The sequence below is a fragment of the Peromyscus leucopus genome, chromosome 6 (genome assembly GCF_004664715.2).
Source record: "Peromyscus leucopus breed LL Stock chromosome 6, UCI_PerLeu_2.1, whole genome shotgun sequence".
NCBI classification, from domain to species: Eukaryota; Metazoa; Chordata; class Mammalia; order Rodentia; family Cricetidae; genus Peromyscus; species Peromyscus leucopus.
Window position 1 is genome coordinate 68,481,272 of NC_051068.1, and position 23,401 is coordinate 68,504,672.

At 47.3% G+C, this 23,401-nt stretch overlaps 1 protein-coding gene across 3 annotated transcripts; it reads left to right on the plus strand.

The window, feature by feature from the left end:
- Positions 1-2,350: 2,350 nt before the first annotated feature.
- S100a16 (S100 calcium binding protein A16) lies at positions 2,351-8,183 on the plus strand. Of its 3 annotated transcripts, none has more exons than XM_028890850.2 (3): positions 2,351-2,508; positions 7,061-7,232; positions 7,454-8,183. In XM_028890850.2, exons 2-3 carry the CDS (start codon positions 7,080-7,082, stop codon positions 7,622-7,624), a joined length of 324 nt encoding a protein of 107 aa, XP_028746683.1. In that variant the 5' UTR covers positions 2,351-2,508; positions 7,061-7,079; the 3' UTR covers positions 7,625-8,183. The 3 variants fall into 3 exon arrangements, with proteins under 3 accessions (XP_028746683.1, XP_037062747.1, XP_028746684.1); XM_037206852.1 differs by lacking the exon at positions 2,351-2,508 and adding an exon at positions 4,775-4,866; XM_028890851.2 differs by lacking the exon at positions 2,351-2,508 and adding an exon at positions 6,299-6,404.
- Positions 8,184-23,401: the final 15,218 nt, after the last annotated feature.

Sequence of the window (23,401 nt, forward strand, 5' to 3'; positions counted from 1 at the left end):
GTTTTTAAGAGAGGAAAATAGTAAAACCTTAGAGATAAGAGACTTTTGGAAGTGTAGAGCAGAGATTTTGGGGATCATTTGTTTGTGCAGTGGCAGAGATTGTTACCATATGAGAGTATCTCAAAACCAGTGATGTCAAGTTTTGGTCATTGATTGAGCTGTACTGAGACCAAGTTGTTTACAGTAAGACAGTGAGACTTTAATGCAATCTCTGAGTCTGAGGAAGAAGAGAAAAGGTCACACAAGGCCTGGAGGGCGTCAGGAAGCAGTGGGACTTCCAGGAGGCAGCTGAGAGACAGAAGGGTCCCAGACAGAACTCTGCCTGAGGGAGGATTCCAATGTTGTAGAGGTCCAGGAGGACAATAGGAAACCATGGGGCTGCAGCTTCTAGGGAGAAGTGTGGAAACTCCAGGAAGGAGTTGAGAACAAAGGGAGCAGAGGAGGTGTTATGGTGACAAGAATTTCAACCTGGAGCATCCCCAGGGGGGACTGAGAGCCTTGTCAGAGAGACATGTTCCAAATCACAGAGGAGAGGCATTGTTTTCCACACGCTAGGGGCTCTGGTAGAATGAGCTTTCTGGCACATGAGTGTGGCTTTTGTAGTAATCATAGACAAATTAGGTAGCTCCAGGGTGACACGTACCCAGTAGAGGAGTAGAGCAGGTAGAGGAGGAAACAGCTGAAGCCGTGGATTGGGAGCAGCTTTTGGGAAGAGGGAAGATTCCAATAGAGCAGGGTTCCCAACCTTCCCAGTGCTGCCACCCTTTAATACAATTCCTCGTGTTGTGGTCACCCCCAACCATATTTTCGTTCCTACTTCATGACTGCAATTTTTGCTATTGTTGTGAATCATAATGCAAATGTCTGTGTTTTCTGATGGTCTCAGGCGACCCCTGTGAAAGGGTTGTTTGACCCCCAAAGGGTTTGTGACCCACAGGTTGAGAATCTCTGCAATAGAGGGAGAGAGAGGAGTAGTTAGTGGAGAGACACCCATGTGGTGGGTGCCCTGGAGGGCATAGCAGGTTCCCAGGGGCCAGAGAGACACTTCCTGGAGGAGAGGTGAATGGTTGGGGAGAGCAGGTGGAGGAAGGAAATAGCTAAAGAGGCAGACTCTAGAATTTGGAGTCAAATTTGGTGGATGGCAGAAGCCAGCAGAAACAAATGATCCATACATTCTTTAGGAGAGTCAAAGAGGGAGAAAGAGAGAGGCTGAGCCCCTTGGGAGGAGACCCATAGGTGCCCCTCCTGGGTTTCGAGCGCCCACATGAATGACAACGAAGAGGACATTGACTGCTCCTATGGATGGCCGAGGAGAAGGGTTCTGGTGTAGATATGAGGGAGAGAACAGCCAGAAGCAACTGGCAGCGTCCAGTCCGAACATGGCCGCAGAGGAGACAAGGCCGTGGGAGGGACCAGGGGGTATAGCGAGAGGAAGAGGAGAGAGGGGGGACCAGGAGCCAAGAGTGGAGGGACCGAGAGAGAAGCTGAAAGGATAAAGAGAACCAAGACAGTGTGTGACCAAAATGGCTGGGTTATATAGGAATCAGAAGCTGGGGGAAGGGGAGGGAAGGGAAGCTCAGGCTGGAGAGGTTTAGGATGTGTGTGTGTGTGTGTGTGTGTGTGTGTGTGTGTGTGTGTGTGTGTGTGTGTGTGTGTGTTGAGAGGAGCCAGGATGCTGTAATGGGTGCTGAGAGTGGCATGTGCTTTGATATGCCAATAGGCATATCACTTAGCCACTTTTTTTTGGAGGGGGGGGCTCTTTGGGACCTGACAGAAGTCATCACGGGAGTGGGCCAAAGGGTCCCCTCTGTTTTGGCTGCTGCCCTCTGAAAGGAAGTCAAGCTGGCCAGTTTCCTTGGGTACCTGCAGGAAAGGTGTGTACAGAGGAGGCATCTGCCATTGAAGGAGGGTCTTAGGAATGGGTTTCTGAGCTCAGGGTGGCTGAACCGGAGAAGGGAGACCAGAAAGAGCTGCTGTGTGTGCCCTCTTGCTCTGGCCAACAGAAATCGGGTGTTAGAGTCCGTAGATCCCAACAGTGCAGAAGTTCCTGTGGCCAGGTAGGCTGGCTGGGAATCTACCGAACTCGGTCTTTGGTGGAGGCTGCCCTGAAACCTGGCTTTCAGTGACCTAGGTGAGAAGGGCAGGTCATGACCCTCCCTTTTCTTTCCTCTATCTTGTTAGTTCTGCTCAGAGCCTGTGGGGTTAGGAGGGTGGGGTTGGGGGAGTGCCAGGTTCTACCACTCCCTCTAGGGTGAGGGTAGAGGGGTGTTTAAAAAAAAAAGGTGTGTACCCCTTTAACAAGGGCCCAACCCCAGGGCCAAGTCAAGAGTTCAGTCACTACCTTCCCACAGCCAGCTCAGCCAGGCAAAGCCGAGAGGGAGTGGGACAGATTCTGGGAGTGTGCTGTGGGGAGGAGTCCTGGCTCCGCTGAGCAGGAGCTGCCTGGCTGTCGGTGCCAGAGCCCAGGCCTCAGAGCCCTGCTGGAGGAGGTGGACAACGTGGAGGCAGGTGAGCCTTGCAGGCCCGGCTGGGGAGGGTTGGGGTTGCTGGGGGTGCCCTGAAGCCTTGGTGGGTCAGAAGAAGGGTCAAGGAAGGGAGCCAGGGGAGAGGTGCCTGCCCGACACAGGGCAGAAGATGTTGGTCATTAACTCTCCCTAGAGGCTGGTTAGGCAATGAGGGGCCCTAGTGGCTTTGTGAAACCCTTAGAGGACTAGGCAGGGTAGTAAGCCCCTCTCCTTGGCCAAGCAGCTGCCCTGGCTCAGCTCCAGGGGCTGGGACACTGGGCAGAACATTCCAGGGCCTTGCCCACAGCTGTTGCGTCCTCTTTAAACGGGGAACAGGGCGAGCAATTTCTTGGTGGGTGTTGGGGGGCGATCGGACTCTAGACACAGGCCTCACTGGGCTACGGTAGCTGTGACCGGGGAAAGACAATGGGGTCCAGGAGGAATTGGAGAGGGCCCAGAGCTCCTCAGAAGCCAGGAAAGGGAGGCAGGGGCTGAGGTGGCTTCTCTTCCACCTGAGGCACAGGCAGGGTCTGCATGCAGGCCTCATTTGCTCTGGGTGGTGTTCCTTGGGAGGGGCCTGGGGAAGCCTGGGAGGTCCCCTGGAAGGGGAGAAAGAAAGAGAAAGGAGTGGAGCTTCAGACTGGCAGCTTTTCCATGCCAGGACCGAGGCAGGTCTCAGCTTGACTGGCTTTGCCTGGCAGGGCCACTTGTACTGTAGGAGTGTTTGCCCGCCCAGCCCAGAGGGGCAAGGGCAGGGGTGAGGGTAAGGTGGGCTCAGCCTTTCCCGAGGAGAGAAGCCCTATGAGTGTTGGGGAGGCCTGAGGTAGAGGGGTGTGTGTGTGTGTGTGTGTGTGTGTGTGTGTGTGTGTGTGTGTGCATGCGCGCATGTGCGCACTCGCCACCCACTTACAACTTTATGAGTTGGGAAAAAAAATTCAAAGGACTTCTTGCTTCAGCAGAAGTTGGCTGAGGATAAATGGGGTACCCAAGCAGATCAGGACTGGCAGAGTTCTCTGCTCTGCTCATGGGTGTTTATGTATGGGTGTGATGTCGAGTCCTGGGAGGGTGCAGACGGCAGGAGCACCTCTGTGAACCATTAGCCTCCGACACTGGGAAAAGCGCGAGGGAGCGGAGACCGGGCCTGGGAGGCTGGAGAGAGTCACTCAAGAGCCTTGGACAGGGAGATTCCTCGTCCAGTTCAGTTATTTTACTATCCCTGTACATTGATAGCTGTGGGGAGGCATGAGCTAATTGAGAAGGGAATGACTGAATGAATGAGACCGTGAATGTGTTGCTGAGCGTATAAGCGAATGAATGAAAATGGGTAAATGAGGCCATTGGTGAATGAGTCAACAGACAAACGGTGAAATGCCCAGTGAATCTGCGGCAGCCGGGAGGGACGCAGGGGCATGGCAGAGTCAACGCTGAAAATCTTGTAGGCTTTAGAGAGGATCCTGAGTAGGAGAGGTAAGAAGAGTAGGACATATTCAACATTTGGAAGTAAGTTACGGCTTAAGCGTGTGAGGTGAACCTTGGAGGGTGTGGTGGACATTCAGAGTGCCAGACCAAGGTGGACTAAGGGATGGTGGTGAGCAGGCTCTTTGAAAGGGGTGGGGACCAGAATTTGGGGGTGGGAGGGTGGGGCTAGAGTGGCTGAGATCCAGGGGCATGGAGTCAGGGCAATTTGGGCTTTTGGAAAAGTCAGCAAGCTGGGCTCAGGTGGGCGGGGGTGGGGGGTGGGGAGGTGGGAGCCTCTTGGTTGCTCAATGATGAATCAGTCCAGGAGACTAAGAGAACATTGGGGGAAGGGTGGGGCCCAAGGTAAATGGCCCCTTTAGGTAAGTGATTCCCCCATTTCTGCTTCTTTGGAAAGCTTCAGTGTACGCTGCCATACTCCTATCTCCTCATGACTCTCTTCCCAAGACTTGCCTGTGAAGAAACTACCTCCTGGATAGGTCTGCTAGAAAGGGAAGAGTACCATTTCCCTCCCCCATGCCTGGAGGTCCTCGGGCCTGACTGGCTGAAGGATGGGGCAGCTGCAGGAGCAGGTGGCTGTGAAATGGGCGGGGCAGCTGAGCCTGTCTTCTGCCCCCCAGGGGAGGGTGGGGAAGGAGAGTAATGACACCTGACTGCCTCGCTCTGATGCTCTGTCTTCAGAAAAACTCCAGAAAAGCACTTGTCCTGATGCTTATCTCAGAGCTGTCCATTTTATAAGAACCTGGGGAGGAGATCCCTGGGAAGAAGGCCTGGGAAAGACTCAGAGCTGCATCTCTGGTTGGCCCAGTGCTCCTGAGACAGGTGTCTGCATCATCTGTTGGGTGTCTCTCTGTCAATTGCTTGCTTGGCTGCTGCGAGAGGCCAGGTAGGGATTAGGCAGACACCAAGGGGCAGGAGGAAGCTACGTCGTGGAAGGCAGGTAGAGGGAGGGCTGGCCTGCCTTTGGGGAGAGCAACAGAGTCACACCATCCCAATTATCTCCTTCCCTGTCTTCTCCTTGACTGTTTCCTACAGAACTCTTCCCTTGGAACAGCTCTGGGATGGTGAGGGGGTGGGAGGTTCTCTGATTCTTTTCTTGCTCTCAAGGCTTGGGTGGGAGAAAGCTGAATGCCGCCCTTCCTGATCCTGGTGCAGGTTCCAGAATCTCCAGGAACGCTGGCCACGGGCCATCCTCACCCCACCCGAGGGCATCAGGGCAGACAGATCATGGCTTGAAATTTGTGTACGTTAGAGAATTTGTCTGAATGTCTTTCAAATATTAAACCACACTGTTACACCCTTAACAAACAGAGTATGGGGAAGAATATAGTTTCCTGTGGGTCTGGCACTATACGTCATTCTTCCAGCCACAGACCAGCGTGGCTAGGAGGGTAAGGAGGGGAGGATTTCCCATCGGAGATGCCCCAGCCTGACCCCGCTCCCTCTCAATTCTCCTTCTTTCCTGCATCCTGGCCTCTTCCTTCTGATCATCCCTTAAGAAAAAGATGCACAAAAGTGTAGAGAAGGCTGGAAGGGACCTTCGATGCTGGGCTTCAGGGCTGGAAGAGGGTGAAATATTGGAACATCTCCCTTGAGCAGGGCACTTGGCCAGGCATTGTAGGCCAGGCCAGTTACAGAGATTAAAAAGAGGGTAGTTGTATATTCAGGATTAGAAAAGCTTGCCCTCACATCTGCATATTCAGCTATTTGGATCAGAAAACAGCAGCAGAATGTAAAAAAAAAAAAAAAAAAACCCGAGATGCCGGCTCCGTAGATGGAGACTTAAGAGCCGGAGACTAACCAACCCGGCTAATGACCCCAGCTGGTGTTGAGGTGGTGAAGACAGACGTGGCTGTGGGAATGCAGGAGGAGCGTAGTAGAGGTGACAGAGGTTTTCCCGCAGGCACAGTTTGGGGAGGGCCGGAGTGACAGGCCCTCAGCTGAGAGGAGTGTGCCGGCTGATGGGCCCCCGGCATGGGAGAAGAAGACTCCGCAAGGGATAGAAGCAGGCGGGAAGGACAGGAGGCCTGGTGGGGCCTGATGAAGGAGACCACCTTTTTGAATCCGGCTGTGGGTGCTCAGGCCTGCCCGAGTGGCGGTGTCCTTTTGTGTCCACCTCCCCTTCCCAGGACCAGCTGGGTGAGGGCATCAAGACTTCATTCTTGTGTCTGAGGGTGGGAGGGGAGTTTGATTTGCCAGGCTGACTTGGAGGGGCTCTGGGCATGGGCGGCGACTCGCAGAGTAGATCCGCCTGCTCCCCTCATATCCTGTTATTCAGAAGGCTGTATCCGCTTGGAGTGTGAGTGCCTTTTGTTCTGGGGTGAGGGGGTGATGCATCTGGCCTCTGCCAGGCTGCTGCTGCTGCGTCCAGAGGCCCAGAGTCTGTCTCCAGCTGGGGCAGAACTGGGCCTGGATCTTCCTTAGGTAATGGGGTGAAAATGTCATCGTGCCATGATGTATACTTCGGAATGGTTATGAGGGAGGAGAGGCTGACAGGGTGTGGCCAGGAGGGGAACCATACAAAATCTAGTCTGATGGAGCCGGACCTTGCTCTTTCCTAGAGAGGGGCCGTGGTGGCCTGAGGCCCTGAACTCACTGCCTTAGAGCTGGTAAAAGGGGTGAAGGTGGGCCAAGGGCTCCTATTCCTCGTTTGTGGCCTAGGGCTGGGATCTCAGCCAGTCCTTGGGATGGAAGGTAAAAGCCCCTGGCCTTCTCTGTCTTGATTCTTCCCAGCAATGGCTCCCCAGAACAGGGGATCTGGGTATGTGTAGGGGGACAGTTACCTGCCTGCTCTTCCCACAGGAAGCTCCTGCTCTCAAGAGGGCTCTGACAGGGAACATGGCTGCCTAGAGCACAGGAAAGACCTGGAGAACCTGTTTTGGCAGTTGGCAGTCTGGCTGGGGAACACCTGGGTTAGAGGAGCCACATAGCTCTCCTTCCAGGACCACCCCCACACTCACTTTGCTATGTCTGCTCTGCCTCCTTCCCTGTTCCGGAAGACAAGCAGTCTGAGGGTGCTGGGGGGCTATGTGTGTGGGGTGGGGATGTCTCTCCTCATCTCCTCTTTTTCTGCTTCCTAGACCCAGCCGAGACAGTGAGATGGCTGACTGCTATACAGAGCTGGAGAAGGCAGTTGTTGTCCTGGTGGAAAACTTCTACAAATATGTATCCAAGCACAGCCTGGTCAAGAACAAGATCAGCAAGAGCGGCTTCCGCAAGATGCTCCAGAAAGAGCTGAACCACATGCTGACGGTACCCTCACTAGCGCTCTCCTGGCCTACTCTGCTCCTCACAGGCCTCTCAGCGACTCCCCGCCCCCCTCACCCCAGCCCCACCCCGTGCCCGGTTCAGTGACCCCTCCCTGTGCTCTTCCGTCCTGGCCAAGGCAGCTGCTGTCAGGGCTGATTCTGGGACTCTGCCTAGGGTCCTGTCTGGGTCATCCCCGAGCTTTACTGACTCCAGTTCTTCTACAGGACACAGGGAACCGAAAGGCAGCTGACAAACTCATCCAGAACCTGGATGCCAACCATGACGGGCGCATCAGCTTTGATGAATACTGGACCATGATAGGCGGTATCACCAGCCCCATGGCCAACCTCATCCGCCAGCAAGAGTGCCAGCAGGAGCAGCAAGGCAGCAGCTAGGGGCCCCTCTGGGCCCCTTTTCACGTCCTGACCCACGTCCCGCCAGTGTTCTTCCCATGCTTTCCTGTCGACTCTTTCTTCTCCCTCCAGACCCTTTCCTACCCTTGCCGAACAGCACAAGGGGGTGGGGGGCTATCACGGCCTCTTTGTGAGTGTCTCACTGTGGTCATGCTTCCCTGAGCTTGCAGGCCCTGGGGGGGGTCCCCTTTGTGAAATACCAATGCTGTCTGGGGGCCCCCACGAGCTTCCTCACCTGTTGAGTCTGTATACTCACTCTCGCAGTGTCTGATGTTCCCCGTCTGATCCTTGCCTGATTCTGTCCTGACCTCTGCAGGTCAGCTTGCTGCTTGAGGTCTCCCAGCTCCTGGCTGTGGCAGCTGTGGAAGTGGCAGCACCAGTATTATCTTCTCCTTCTCCTCCCAACCTCTTAGCTGGGTGGAGAGGCCTTCCCAGGGGCTCCCGTCCAGCTGTCTCTGTCTGGGAATGACCTAACCTGGGTCGAGCCTCCTCTCTGCTCTGCCACTGAAATAAAGGCTGGATTTGGAGTTTGTAACTCCTAGCTGGTTCCTTTGTGATGTTCTTTAAATCGGCCACACTCCCTGGGGCATGTATCCCATGTTGGTGGTCTTTGTCCTGGACTCTGGGGCTCTAGGGTATCTCACAAGCAAACCTCATAGGCAAACAAAGCAAGGAAAAAGAAAAAAAGAAAAAAAAAAAGAAAGAAAGCCAGAAGTTAAACTTGGCTCGATGGCACATATGTGTAATTCTAGAATCCAGGCTGAAACACAAGGGTCTGGAGTTCGAGGACAGCCTGGGAAACATAGCTCAGCATGGTGGTGTTTGTCTGCAATCCCCAGAGACCCTTGTAAGCCAGTCTCAGACTCTAATTCAACTTCTAGGTGCATAGTAGGTGTCCTTTAGTCCTCACTGCAGTTAAATAAAAGGGCCTATGACCCTCAGTTTTGAGCCACCAGTAGCATGGAGGGCTTAGATCCTCCTCAGAGGATAATTCTGATGTGCAGAGATGTTTCGGGGTGGGGACACAAGATGTAACGGGAGGGAGGTATGGGAAGCCAGAGGCAGAAAGGGAACCAAAGTTTTCAGCTGCTGGGAACAATGCCAGCTTTTCCATCTCTTTCTCTGCTACTGCACCGAGGAGACCTCAATAGGCACACTGCAGGAAACTCAGCCTGTCCCCACAGTTTAAGATTGCCCCAGAGAAGCACAGGTCGGAGATTATTTCCCCTCCCCATTTTTTTTTTCAGACAGGATCTCACTATGTAGACCAGATTGGCCTTGAACTCACAGAGATTCAAGTGCCTTTGCTTCTCAAGTGCTAGGATTAAGGGTGTGGGCCACCACCAGGCCCAAGTGCAGAGACTTTTATTGGAGTCCATTTAAAGATTTTCAACTTTGTGCCGTGCGGTGGTGGCGCACACCTTTAATCCCAGCACTCGGGAGGCAGAGCCAGGTGGATCTCTGTGAGTTCGAGGCCAGCCAGGGCTACCAAGTGAGCTCCAGGAAAGGCGCAAAGCTACACAGAGAAACCCTGTCTTGAAAAACCAAAAAAAAAAAAAAAAACAAAAAGATTTTCAACTTTGTAAAACTGGTGTGTCTCAGACAGGCTGGTGTCAAGGCCATGCTGGCCCTCCTTTCCCACCTCAGGATCACAATAACACTCTTTTTTTCCCCAAAGGTAGTTTTAACTTTTATCTATCTATCTATCTATCTATCTATCTATCTATCTATCTATCTATCTATCTATCTATCTATCTATTTTTTATTAAAAAGAGATTATTCTCTCATATAATACATCCTGACCATAGTTTCCCCTTCCTCCATGCCTCCCAGCTTCCCCCACCTGTCCTCTCCTTTGGATCCACTCTGCCTCAGTTTCCCTTAAGAAATAGCAGGCCTCCAAGAGACAACAACCAAACACAACAAAACAAAATACAATCAGACAAGGCAAAAGCCCTTACACTGAGGCTGGACAAGGCAACCCAATAGGAGGAAAAGAGTCCCAAGAGCGGACAAAAGAGTCAGAGACATACCTGCTCCCACAGTTAGGAGTTCCTCAAAAACACCAAGCTAAGTCACAACATGTATGCAGAGGACCTGATGCAGACCCATACAGGCCCCAAAGCTTGCTGTTCAGTCTCTGTGAGGCCATGTGAGCCCTGCTTAGTTGATTTAGTGAGCCGTGTTCTCCTGATGTCCAACCATCCCCTCTGATTCCTACAATCTTTCCTCCCCTCTTCCTTGTGATTCCCTGAGCTCTGAGGGGATGGACCAGATGGAGACCTCAAATATAGACTCTCTCTCCAATGTTTGGCTGTGAGTCTCTGCATCTGCTCCTATTTGTTGCCAGAGGAAGCCTCTCATATGACCGACCACTGGCCAAGGCACTGATCTATGAGTATAGCAGAATATCATTAGGAATGATTTAATTGATTTTTTTAAAGACCAGTCCTGTTTAGTTCTACCCTAGATCTGTTGGCTACCCAGTCTCTGGTTCCTGGTCAGCCAACCAGTGTCTGGCATGGACTTCCTCTGCTCGAGTGGCCTCAAGTTATATCAGACATTGGTTAGTCACTTCCACACGTTCCTCAGCACGTGTTGCTCCGGCACATCCTGCAGGCAAGATGTAAGTCAAAGGTTTCATGGTTGGATTGGTGTCCAGGTTTCTCTTTTGGTGAGAAGGTGCTCCTCCGGTGCTTGCAGAGTACCTTTCCATACCAAAGAGACTAGAATGTGGGGATGAAGGCGCCATGCAGGCACCAGCTTGACCTCTCCACGTTCAGTGAGTTGTGGATGTTGTCCTCAGCAATGGGGTCCTTCTGTCGGTTTCAGACAACATCTGTCTGTCCTAGCATCAGCCTTGGTTGTTTGGGGATCTCCATGGACCACTTTGACCAACAATTCAACTGAATGGAACCTAGTCCCACCACTGGGAGCTTGCCCGGCTACAAGAGATGGCCAGTTCAGACTCTGTATATGCCCCATTACTAGAAGTTCTTACTAGGATCGTCTTCATAGTTTTCAGGAAGGACCCACTATGCTAGATTCCACACCATCCCCCAAATGCAACCAAATTCCAGCTGTCTCTCCCTGCACTCTCTCCCTCTATCCCAGCCCCCCTGACCTGAACTCTCTCTCTCCCATTCCCATCCATCCCAGTCTACCTTCAAAATCTATTTCCTCTTCCCAGAGAGATCCATATACCCCCTTAGAGCCTTCTTCTTCACCTAACATCTCTAGGTCTATGAATTGTAGCTTATCATTTACATAATGGCTAATATTGACTTATAAGTGAATACATACCATAATTGTCTTTCTGGATTACCTCACTCAGGATGATTTTTTCTAGTTCCATCCATATGCCTGCAAATTTCATGATGTCATTTTTTTTAAACAGATGAAAAATACTCCATTATGTAAATGTACCACTTTTTCTTTATCCATTCTTTGGTTGAGGGACACCTAGGTTGCTTCCAGTTTCTGGCTGTTATGCATAAAGCTGCAATGAGCATAGCTGAGCAAGTGTCTTCGTGGTAGAATGGAGTGTCCTTTGGGTATATGCCCAAGAGGTATAGCTGGGTGTTTTAAATGTGTGCTATCTTGCCTAGGATTTTTTGTTTTGAGATGGCCTTTTTGTTTTTCTTTTCTTTTTTTCTTTTTTTTCCCCTGGAGCTGAAGACCAAACCCAGGGCCTTGTGCTTGCTAGGCAAGCGCTCTACCACTGAGCTAAATCCCCAACCCTGAGCTGGGTCTTGAGGTAGAGTGATTCCCAATTTTCTGCTGAACCTCCATATTGATTTCCATAGTGGCTGTACAAGTTTGCATTCCCACTAGCAATGGAGGAGTGTTCCCTTTGCTCCACATCCTTGCCAGCATGAGCTGTCACTTGTGTTATTGATTTTAGCCATTCTGACAGATGGATTCTCAAAGTAGTTTTTGATTTGCATATCCCTGATGGCTATGGATATTGAAAACTTCTTTAAATGTTTTTTTGGCCACTTGAGATTCCTCTATTGAGAATTCTGTTTGGATCTATACCTCGTTTTAAAATTGGATTATTTGGTTTATTTGATATCTGGTTTCTTGAGTTCTTTATGTATTTTGGATGTCAGCCTTCTGTCGGATGTGGAGTTGGTAAAAATCTTTTCCCATTCTGTAGGCTACTGCTTTGTCCTATTGATGATGTCCTTTGCCTTACAGAAGCTTTTCACTTTCATGAGGTCCCATTTATTAATTGATGTTCTAAGTGCCTGTGTTATCCGTGTTCTGTTCAGAATATCTTCTGTGCCAATGCTGTTAGGATCCTGCCCTCACTTCTCAGGGTCTGGCGTCTTATGTCATCAGTGAGCGCGGGCAACTACATAGCTGCCTTAAAAAGCCGGACATGGACCTCTACCCTCTCTCTCTGTATTTTCTCTCTGCTCTCCCTCTGTTCCCACTCTGCTCCCTCCCCCTAGGCCTGGATCTCTCTCCCCTGCTTCCCTCCTAATAAAGCTCTAAAACCTAACATTGGATTCTGCCTTGGCTCATGACTTTACCAATGATAACCAGTGCCACCAACCAGTGCTGTTTAACTATCAAATGTGTTCAAGGCTATTCCCACTTTCTTTTCTATCTGGTTCAGTGTGTCTGGTTTTATATTGAGGTCTTTGATTCACTTAGACTCGAGTTTCTGCAAGATGACAAATATGGATTTATTTATCTTCTTCTACATACAGATATCCAGTTTGACCAGCACCATTTCTTGAAGATGCTGTCTTTTTTCCATTGTGTATTTCTGGCTTCTTTATCAAAAGTCAGGTGTCCATTGGTATGTGACTTATGTCTGGGTCTTCAGTTTGATTCCATTGATCCACATGTCTGTTTTTGTGCTAATACCATGCAGTTTTTATTACTATAGCTCTGTAGGACAGCTTGAAGTCAGGGATGGTGATACCTCTAGCAGTCCTTTTATTGTTCAGGATTGTTTTAGCTATCCTTGGTTTTTTGTTTTCTTTTTTAAGAGTTGCCATGGTCATGGTGTCTCTTCACAGCAGTAGAAACTCTAACTAAGACACTTTATGATTCTCTGAATTTCTTTAGTGTCTGTTGTTATATTCTTGTTTTAATTTCTGATTTGTTAATTTGGATATTCAATCTCCATCTTTTAGTTAGTTTGGATAAGGGTTTGTCAATCTTGTTGATTTTCTCAAAGAACCAACTCTCTGTTTCATTGATTCTTTATATTGTTCTCTGTTTCTATTTTATTGATTACTGGCCTCAGTTTGATTATTTCTTGCCATCTACTCCTATTGATGAAATTATTAAGGCCACTCCACGTTGTTAAAAGGGAGGTTTATTTTGTGGGGTAACTTACAAATGAAGGGATAGTTTACAGGGTCTGGGAAAGGTGTAGCACAGTCCGGTGGTGTTCTCTGGAGAACTCTGCTCCGTCTACCTCCAGCGTCCAGGGTCCAGGAACCAAGAGAGCCAGCTCATCCGGATCTCAGGTCTTCAGGGTCCTCTCTTGGCCCCCCTTGTAGACATGACAGTTACCAAAGCCTCAATGGGGGTTGGAACTTCCAGATCAAGCCGGAATGGCTACCCACTACAGACTCCTCTCTGTGTGCTTGCTTCTTTTTGTTCAAAAGCTTTCAGGTGTGCTATTCAGTTGCTAGTATGTGGTCTCTCCAGTTTTTTAATGTAGGCACTTAGTGCTATGAACTCACCTCTTAGCACTGCTTTCATTGTGTCCCACACATTTGGGTATGCTGTGTATTAATTTTCATTGAATTCCAGAAAGTATTTAATTTCTTTATTTTTGTCTTGACCCATTTTTCGTTCAGTGGAGAGTTGTTCAATTTCCATGACTTCATAAGCTTTCTGTTGTTTCTGTTAGAGGATAAAATGGCTACACCAGCTTGCTTCTTAGGTACATTTGCTTGGAATATCTTTTTCTAACCCTTTATTCTGAGGTAATATCTATCTTTGATGTTGAGCTGTGTTTCTTGTATGCAACAGAAGAATGATCCTGTCTTCACAACCATTCTGTTAGTCTGTGTCTATTAGGAATCTGAGACCATTGATATTGATAACAATATCCAATAACAATAACCAATGATTGTTGATTCCTGTTATTTTATTGTTGCTGTTGTTGGTGTGTGTATGTGTGACTGTGACTCTGTGTGTGTGTGTGCGTATGCGTGTGCTATTTGTTGTTCTCTATGCTTCTTGTACCTTTATAGGCATCTCTTCTTTAGGTTATGAAAATTTTCTTCTATGATTTTGTTGAAAATATTTTCTGTGCCTTTGAGATAGGATTTTTCTCCTTCTTCTAAGATAGGATTTTTCTCCTTCTTCTATTCCCTTTATTTTTTCTTTTCTTCTTCTTCTTCTTCTTCTTCTCCTCCTCCTCCTCCTCCTCCTCCTCCTCCTCCTCCTCCTTCTTCTTCTTTTCTGAGACAGGGTTTCTCTGTGTAGTTTTGGAGCCTGTCCTGGAACTCTCTCTGTAGACCAGGCCTTGAACTCACTGAGATCTGCCTGGGATTAAAGGCATGTGCCACCACTTGTAGCAGGAATCTTAAAAGTTCTTATTAATAAAATCAAACCCAAGCAGAGTTATTGGGGTCCATGCTGGTAGATCAGAGAGACAGGACAAGCCACAGCTATCTCACCTCACCGGATCCTCAGCTGGTCTTGTCTCCTCAGACTGGAGGCTTCTGAGTCCTCATCCCAATGGCTTTCAGCTGAATTGCTGCTTGAAAGCCTGAAGCTTAACCAGCCACATGCTTAACCAGCCAAATGCCTAACCAGCCAAATGCTTAACCAGGCCAAAATGCTTCTAGTTTCTCACCCTCACGCCTTATATATCTTCCTGCTTTCTACCACCACTCCCTGGGATTAAAGGCTGGCTTTCTGGGATTAAAGGCGTGTCACCATGCTTGGCTATTTCCAATGTGGCCTTGAACTCACAGAGATCCAGAGGGATTTCTATCTCTGGGATGCTAGGATTAAAGGTGTGAGTGCCACCATTTTCTAGCCTTTGTATCTAGTGGCTGTCTGTTCTCTGACCCCAGATATTTTTATTAGAGTACACAATATTTTGGTGAACACAATACCACCACATCTCCTCTCTTTTTGTCTAAAATTAAAAAAAGCTTATAACTAATACAAGAAAAAACTATCCAATAAGTATATACAATATATACAGCCAAAACTTACATTAATGATGTCTAGTCCATTAACATGACAGATTCATATGAAAACTCCATTATATATATTAACAATGTCCAGTCCAGTAACATCTGATAAATTCAGACCAAAAATTTTTCATTACTTATCTTATTTAAAACAAGTAGTTCCTTTTAAAAAGTAGATTCCATAATCTTCCTTTTTATCTTATCATATCCATATTTTCTCTTTTTTCTTTTCATAATAGATTCAGTAGTCTACCTTTTGTTATTTTTATATCTTCCCCTTTTTCTTCAGTGTAGATTCAATGATCTACCTATTTATCCTATTATTTCTTTATCTTTTTTCTCAGAGTAGATTCGATGATCTATCTCATATCTATATTCTCTTTTTTTTTTTTCTTTCTAGGGGTGAAGATATCTTTAGGGAATCTTGAAAAGAAAATTTTTGGGTTAATCATCAAGTCCTGTATCATTTGTCCAGTCTCTGCATAATAGGAAAGTTCAGGGCTTGTTTCAAGTCCTTGTTCAAGTAGTCTGTCAGGCTGTATCATCTCAGCTAGTCCTCTCAAAATTGTCCTGACCAGTTTGTAGTCCAAAGTCGATTTTTCCATGGTGTTAATCGGCTTAATGGCTTTATCAATCATAGTCCATGTGGAATCATCATTGTAGGATCCTGTCATCTTTTTGAAGATTTCAAAGTCACTGTTAGGCGTGGTCATGCTTTCCCCGCAGACTTTTTTTTTTTTTTTTTTTGCCTCCTCTGTGGTTTGGAGCAATCACAGTCTGATAAATGTCTGTCTCTCGGAACCATGAACATTCTTCCCTAGAACAGAAAATCTTCACAACAATTTCTCCCCACCATTTGTCTTGCCAAACTTTTCCAAACTGACCTTTGCCGATGCTTTCTTGTAACATGATGGTCCTGGTAATTCTTCTCTGAACCAGCAGCAGTAAACCCTTCGTCCCAGGTAGCAGCATCACCGCAGTCACCAACATGATGAGAAGGAGCTGGCAACGTGGAGCAGTAACCACTGCTTCCATGGTCCCACCACTGATTGTGGCTCCGTCCGGGCCAAAGCTTCTCCCAAGCCTCCTAGGCCGGCTCAAACTCAGGATCTTCCTGCCTCTGTCTCCTTCATCAAATCCTACCGGCGTGCGCCACCACAACTGGCTGAGTGTAGCTTGGGCCTGCGCTGGGGCTCACAAGGCCACAGGCAAACAGCTTTTTCATGAATTCGTAACACGAACGTTGGGCGCCAGATGTAGTAGGAATCTTAAAAGTTCTTATTAATAAAGTCAAACCTGAGGCCAGTTATTGGGGTGAATACTGGAAGGTCAGAGAGACAGAATAAGCCACAGCTATCTCACCTTGCCGGATCCTCAGCTGGTTTTGTCTCCTCAGACTGGAGGCCTCTGAGTCCTCATCTGGAATGGGTCTCAGCTGAATTGCTGCTCGAAAGCCTGAAGCTTAACCAGCCACATGCTTAACCAGCCAAATGCCTCTAGTTTCTGGTCTCCACGCCTTATATACATTTATGCTTTCTACCATCACTCCCTAGGATTAAAGGCTGGCTTTCTGGGATTAAAGGCGTGTCACCATGCTTGACTATTTCCAATGTGGCCTTGAACTCACAGAGATCCAGAGGGATTTCTATCTCTGGAATGCTAGGATTAAAGGTGTGAGTGTCACCATTTTCTAGCCTTTGTATCTAGTGGCTGTCTGTTCTCTGACCCCAGATAAATTTATTAAGGTACACAATATTTTGGGGAACACAATACCACCACAACCACTGCCCCAGCTATTCCCTTTATTCTTATGTTTGCTTTTTTTTCATAGTGTCCCAGATTTCCTGGATGTTTTGTGTCAGAAATTTTTGAGATTTAACATTTTCCTTGACCTATGTATCTGTTTCTTCTATCCTGTCTTCAATGGCTGAAGATTCTCTCTTTCATCTTTTGTATTCTATTGGTGAAGCTTGCCTCTGTAGTTTCTGTTTGAATTCCTAAATTTTTCATTTCCAGAATTACCTCAATATTTTGTATTTTCTTTGTTGCTTCTATTTCCATTTTCATGTTTTGAACAGTTTTATTGATTTCCTTCAACTGTTTGTTTTTTCTTGGCTTTCTTTTTTTCTTTGAATTTTTTTTTGTTTGTTTTGGTTTTGGTTTAGGACACAGAGTTTTTCTGTATAACAGTCCTGGCTGTCCTGGAACTCAATTTGTAGACTAGGCTGGCCTTGAAGTCGCAGAGATTCACCTGTCTCTGCCTCCCAAGTGCTGGGATTAAAGGTGTGTGCCACGACTACCTGGCATTGTTGGCTTTCTTTAAGGGATGTGTTCATTTCCTCCAACTGTTTGTGTTTTCCTGGCTTTCCTTGAGGGATTGATTTATTTTCTCCCTAGAAACTTCTATCATTTTCATAGAGTTGGTTTTAAGGTCTTTTTCTTGTGCTTCAGCTATGTTGGAATATTCAGGGCCTGCTGTGGTTGGATAGCTGGGCTCTGATGGAGACATATTGCCCTGGCTGTTATTGATTATGTTCTTATGCTGGTGTGTAGGTATCTGGGATTGGGGTAACTATAGGTATAGGTCCTGATTCCTGGGTTTGTCTTTGTTGGGTGGGTGTTCTGTTCCTTGCTTTCTGTTTCCTTTCTGGGTTTTCAGAGTGTGATGGCTGTCTTTTGCCTGTGTTACTGTCTGCTCAGCTGGTAGGCCTGCTGGTGTTGAAGGCTAGGATGCAGCAATGAGTGGGGGATGAAACTATGAAGGGATGGTTTGTGGGACCCACAGGAGGCATGGACATGGGTGCAGGGAGGCTGCAGCTGGTGTCCTGTTGCCTGAGGAATTGGGTCTGTCAGGGGAACAGAGAGCCACAGTAACCCTCTTTCAGTCAAAAGCAAAGGCAGAGGCCACATCTTTGCCTCCTCCAGATAGTAATACTCTGCCCAACAGAATGGTAAAGAACTTGCTCAGACTTGTTTTTTGTTTTTGTGTTGATCCTTTACAGTCTATCCATTTACCATCGACTATCAACCATGACAAAACACAGCATAAGTTTTTTTTTTTTTTTTCTTGATATATGGTCTCTCTATATTTCTAGCTGGTCCAGAATTCACTATGTAGACCTTGAACTCACAACGATCCATCTGCCTCTACCTCTCAAATGATAGTACTAAAGCTGTATTTACCATCTTTAAATCCACATTCTCACATGCTAGATCATGGTCAACATCCTGATCCTCCCACCTCAGTTTCCCAAGTGTTGGGATTACAGGAGTCTGCCATCACCCCTCCACCCCCTACCCCTGCTAATTTTACTTTTTTCCTTTTCAATTTGAATGCACCTTTTTTTTTTTAAAAAAAAAAAAAAAAAACTAGTCTCATTTCTCTGAGTAAGACTTCCAGTACTGTGCTAAACAGAAATGGTGAGAGTAGCCGGGTGGTAGTGGTGCACGCCTTTTTAATCCCAGCACTCAGGAGGCAGAAACAGGCGGGTCTCTGTGAGTTCAAGGCCAGCTTGGTCTACCAAAACCAAACCAAGCAACAACAACAAAAAAAAAATGGTGGGAGAAAACTTTCCTGTCTTGTCCCAGGCCTTAGAGAAAGTGAAGGCTTTCCTTGTAGAACGACAGCTGTGGGCTTTGCATGTATGGACCTATATTATGTTGAAGCTGTTTTCTTCTATCCCTAGTTTTGAGTATTGTGATTTTTTTTTAATCATGAAAAGGTATTGAATTGCTATTGAATGCTTTTTCCATATCAACTGAGATGATCGTGTGGTTTTTGTGGTCTTTGATCTGCTTATACGGTCCATTTCACTTATTAATTTTCATATGCTGAATTATTGCATTCCAGGGGTGAATCTACTTTGTTACAGTTTTAACTGTCTTAATGTAATGTTGAATTTAATTTGCTAGGGTTTTGTTGATTATTTTTGCATTAGTGTTCAATAGGAATTTCAGTCTATTGTTCCCTTGAAGTGTCTTTATCTGGCTATGGATCAGAGTTGAAGCTGGCTTCATAAAATGGACCCAGAACTGTTCCCTTTAGTTTTTAGAAAGTTCTTGAAAAATATTAGTTGTTGTATTGGCTTGTTCTTGAGGTAGGGTCTTTCTTTGCAAGTCTGGCTTGAACTCCTGATCTTCTTGCCTCTACCTCCCAAGTGCTGGGTGCCCCGGTGTGTACCACCCCACCCCTCCCCTCCCCTCCCCTCCCCTCCTCTGTTCTCCTCTCCTCTCTTCTCCCCTCTCTCCTTCCCTCCCTCCCTCCCTTTCTCTCATTAGAGTTCCATGTAGGTAAGATGGGCTTCAAACTTACTATGTAGCTGAGGATGACCCTGAACTCCTGAGTTTTCTGCCTCCACCTCTCAAGTGCATGGATTGCAGGTATGGGAACCACCCAGGCACAACTTTTCTGTTTCTTTATGATTCAGTCCCCATTGTGATCTCCCTGTGCCTAGGAATTTATCTGTTTCTTGAAGGACATTCTATTTGTTAGTGTTAGGTCTCAAACCCAGGACAAATGGCTGAGATGCCCATTAACATTTCAAAGCCAGTGCTGTCCATCAGATTCTCCCAGCATCTTTCAGTACCTGTTACAAACTCATCCTGGCACACTGGGCCCCCTACCCTAAACTCCAGTCCAGGAATTGAGCTGGGCTTTCTCTCCTCCCAGCTTCTCTGATTCCTATATAACCCAGCTATTTTGGCTACACCAGCCCTTTTTGGGGCATATAATTATTCATAGAAGTCTCTTATAATCCTTTTAATTTTTGTGGCACCATACCCCTCCTCTGCCCCTGCCCTGATGTCTTGTTCTGACATAGGATCTCATTCCAGTTCAGGCTGGCCTTAACTCTTAGCCTCTTGAGGGTTGGGACTGTAAGTGTGAGTCACTGTGCTCACAATTACCAAACTTTTAGAAGCCTGTTGTTAGAGGGTCTAAGTTCAAACCTAGAATTATTGGGAGGATGCTGAATTTTTGTAGAGGTCAGAAACTTCAATGGCAGTCTGGATTTTGCCTTAGGGCCTGGACCACAGCGGTCCCAGAGGGGCAAATACAGCTAAGACAAGGTCAGGCCACTTGGCAGGACTTAGGGCTCCTTGGAAAGTGTGGGGTGAGAAAAGGGCTGACAGTGTAAACTGAGCAGGCCAGAGGACCAGCACAAGCCTTGGCAAGCTGGCTTTCCCAGCCCCCTCTGTGTAGGGCTTCCCACTGTCCTGCCTCAGCATCCATCCCACCTAGGACTGAGGGTGGTGGATGCCCAATGAGTTATGCCTGTCAAAGCCATCAGTGCCTTGACTTGTCATTCTTTAAACCTGGAATATTGTGTGGCATGAGGACAAAATACCTAAAAACCTTTAATGTCAGCATTAAACAAAAAAAGATTTATTATTTGCTTTTCTGATATGAGTGTTTTGCCTGATTCTAAGTATGTGCACCATATGTGTGCCCAGGGCTGTGGAGGCCAGAAGATGACGTTGGGTCCCCCGGAACTGGAGGGTACAGGGTTGTGAGTTAGAGTTAACACCTGTGTTGGCAACCTACCCTGAATCCTCTACAAGGCAGCAGGTGAGCATGCTTAACAGCGGAGCCGTCTCCCCAGCCCTTACATCAGCTTGTGTTTCCCATCTATCTATCTATCTATCTATCTATCTATCTATCTATCTATCTATAGATATTGTGTATATAGATATATTGTGTATATAGATATATTGTGTTTTCCATTTAGATTCCTAGTGAAATCCCTTTTGAAAAACTACACCTCTTTCTGTGGTCCAGCATTAGACGTTTGTTTTTCAGATCTAAGGCTCATCTGTTCCTTCTGGCAGCCCTGTGAGGCAGGAATCAGTGCTTACATTTCACAGTAGAAGACACGGAGCCTCAGGACATGGTGTGACTTACCCAAGGATATGTTTTTGCTCATGGTCAAAAGATCTGTAGCTCAGGTCTTTTTTTTTTTTAAATAAACTAACTTTCTGTGGATTGAGCAGAGGCCAGGAAGGTATGTCTATAGTTTGATGCCAATACCATGGAGAGCCAAGAGTGTTCTCCGCAGGCTCTGCACGGTGGCGAGAACTGGAAACCTTGAGGGGCTGAGGAGCTAGCTCAGTGAAACAAATACCAACGGGCACGGCGGTGTGTACATGTCATCCCAGTGCAGGGGAAGCAGACAGCAGGATGCTTAGGGCTTCCCATCCAGGCTGTCCACCTGAATTGGTGAGGTACAGGTTCTGAAGAGACCCTGTCTCAAAAAATAAGGTGAAGAGTGACTGAGGATGATATCCAGCATCAATTTCTGGCATGTGTACTTGTGCACACATATACACACATCAGTGTGTACACACACATAGATAAATACACAAGCCAAAAAACAAACAAAAAGAACGTGGTACTTATTTTGTGCCAGGTTTAACAGAAAGAGTATAAGGAGGCATTGTCTAATTTTATGGGACTTACAGCTTTAGTGAAGAAGAAAGAAAATGGACACATGATCATACAAACATCTGGGGAATTACAAAGTGAGATAAATCCCAAGGGCATTCCTAACAAAGTTCCCTGGTGTAGCCTTGATGTGGAGAGTGTCTTTGTAGAAGTGAGACAGGTGGAGATGTAAGAAGGGATGGATTTGCCAGCGACATGGGTAAAATGGGCCTTGAAGATGGGATGGGTCTGTCGGAACAGGGAGAGAAAGCTGTTTGGGAGCCAGAATGGTGGTGCTAGGCACTGACGCGCAGACAACTTTGGAAGAGACCCAGGTGTTTTCCTTTGGTGGAGAGGAGGGTGTGTGAATATGGCTAAGTCTAGTTTGGTCATGTGGTGATGTCAAAAAGGATGTTTTCACGTGGTGTTCAGAGCTACGGGCTGCATGGGTAGTTTGGGAGTCAGAAATATTTAGGGTTCTGCAGAGGAATGGGACTGATACAATGAATGTTTATTACAAAGAGGACTTATTAGGTGTCTTACCTAATACGGGCTGGGTAGTCCAGCAACGGTTGTCTGCATGCTGGAGAGGCTTAGCACCCACTGGCTGCTCAGTCCGCAAGGCTGATATCTCTGCAGTCCTGTGCTGATGCAGAAGGGCTGGAGCATTACTAGAGATCTGCTGGTCCTCAGTCTACACTGGAAACCCGAAGAAGCTGGACTGTAGGCTGGAAAGATGGCTCAGTGGATGAGAGCATACATGACTTGCTCTTCCAGCGGACCTGACTTCAGTTCCTGATTGCCCACATTGGGTATGTACAATTGCATGCAATTCTAGCTCCAGGTGCCTCAGAGCATCTAGTTTCCTCAGGCTCCTGCAAGTGCATGCACTTACCCATATAGACACACATTTTTTTTTTTTTAAAAAGAAGAAGATAGAACAGTGGGGCATGGTGACCCATGTCTTTAATTCCAGCATGTGGGAGGCAGAATAAGGCAGAGCTCTGTGTGTTCAAGGCCAGCATCATTTATATAGCAAGCTCTAGATTATCCAGGACGGTGTCAACCCTCCCTCCCCCCCCCCAAAAAAAAGCTGGAAACAGAATTCTTTTTGCTTTTTAAACATTTTATGTGTAATGTGTATGGGTGTTTTGCCTACATGTATGTCTATATACTACCTGTGTGCAATGTCCTGGGAGGCAAGAAGATAGTGTCAGCTCTTGTCTTGTTAAGGTTTCTATTGCTGTGAGGAGATGCTATGACCATGACAACTCTTATAAAAGAAAACATTTAATTGTGGTGGCAGCTTACAGTTCAGAGGTTCAGTCCATTATCATCATGGCAGGGAGTCTGGCAGCGAGCAGGCAGACCTGGTGCTGGCTGCCTCTTGATCAGAAGGCAACAGGAAGGTAGCACACGCCACTGCCTGGCTACTTTTGGACTAAGGATTGAACCTGGGGCCTGGCAAATGCTAAGCAAGTACCTTTCCACTGAGCTGAACTCTCACTCTTTGTCTTAAGTTTTACTTTGAGGCAGGCACTTTTGAAGTTTCCCAGGTGGGCCTTGAACTCGTGATGTTCCAGCCTCAGCCTCCTCGACAGCTGGGGTTATAGGCCTGTGCCACCCTTCTGCTTGGTTTTTTGACACGGCACTTACAAATCTCTAAAATGTTATGCATCTTACTTGTTTATTGCTTTTCTTTATCACAACCGGCTCCATGATTTCCTCCTGTCTTACTGTCTGTGTTGTTCCTAGTACTTGGCATGTAGTCAGTGCTCAATATTTGGAGGATAAATGGACTCCCACGTGAAAGTATTACATTTGGGAATTACCACATCCCAAATCCGTACTTTCTCTTCCTGTGTTCTTTGCTGTCTCATTCAGGTGTTTCTCTATCTGTCTTAGTGCTTCTATTGTTGGGAAGAAACACCACGAACAAAAGCAACTTGGAGAGGAACGTTTTAGTTTTTTTTACACTTCCTTATCACAGTCTGTCATTGAAGGAACCTGGAGGCTGGAGCTGGTGCAGAGGCTATGGAGGGGTGCTGTTTACTGGCTTGCTCTCCATGACTTGCTTAGCCTGCTTTCTTATAGAATCCAGGACTACCAGCCCAGGGTGGCACCACCCACACTAAGCTGGGCCTTGCCACATCAGTCATCAAT

Coding starts and splice junctions, on each gene's coding strand:
- S100a16 (XM_028890850.2), top strand. CDS start 7,080: ATGGCTGACTGCTATACAGAGCTGGAGAAGGCAGTTGTTGTCCTGGTG. Junction 7,233..7,453: donor AGCTGAACCACATGCTGACG/GTACCCTCACTA, acceptor GTTCTTCTACAG/GACACAGGGAACCGAAAGGC.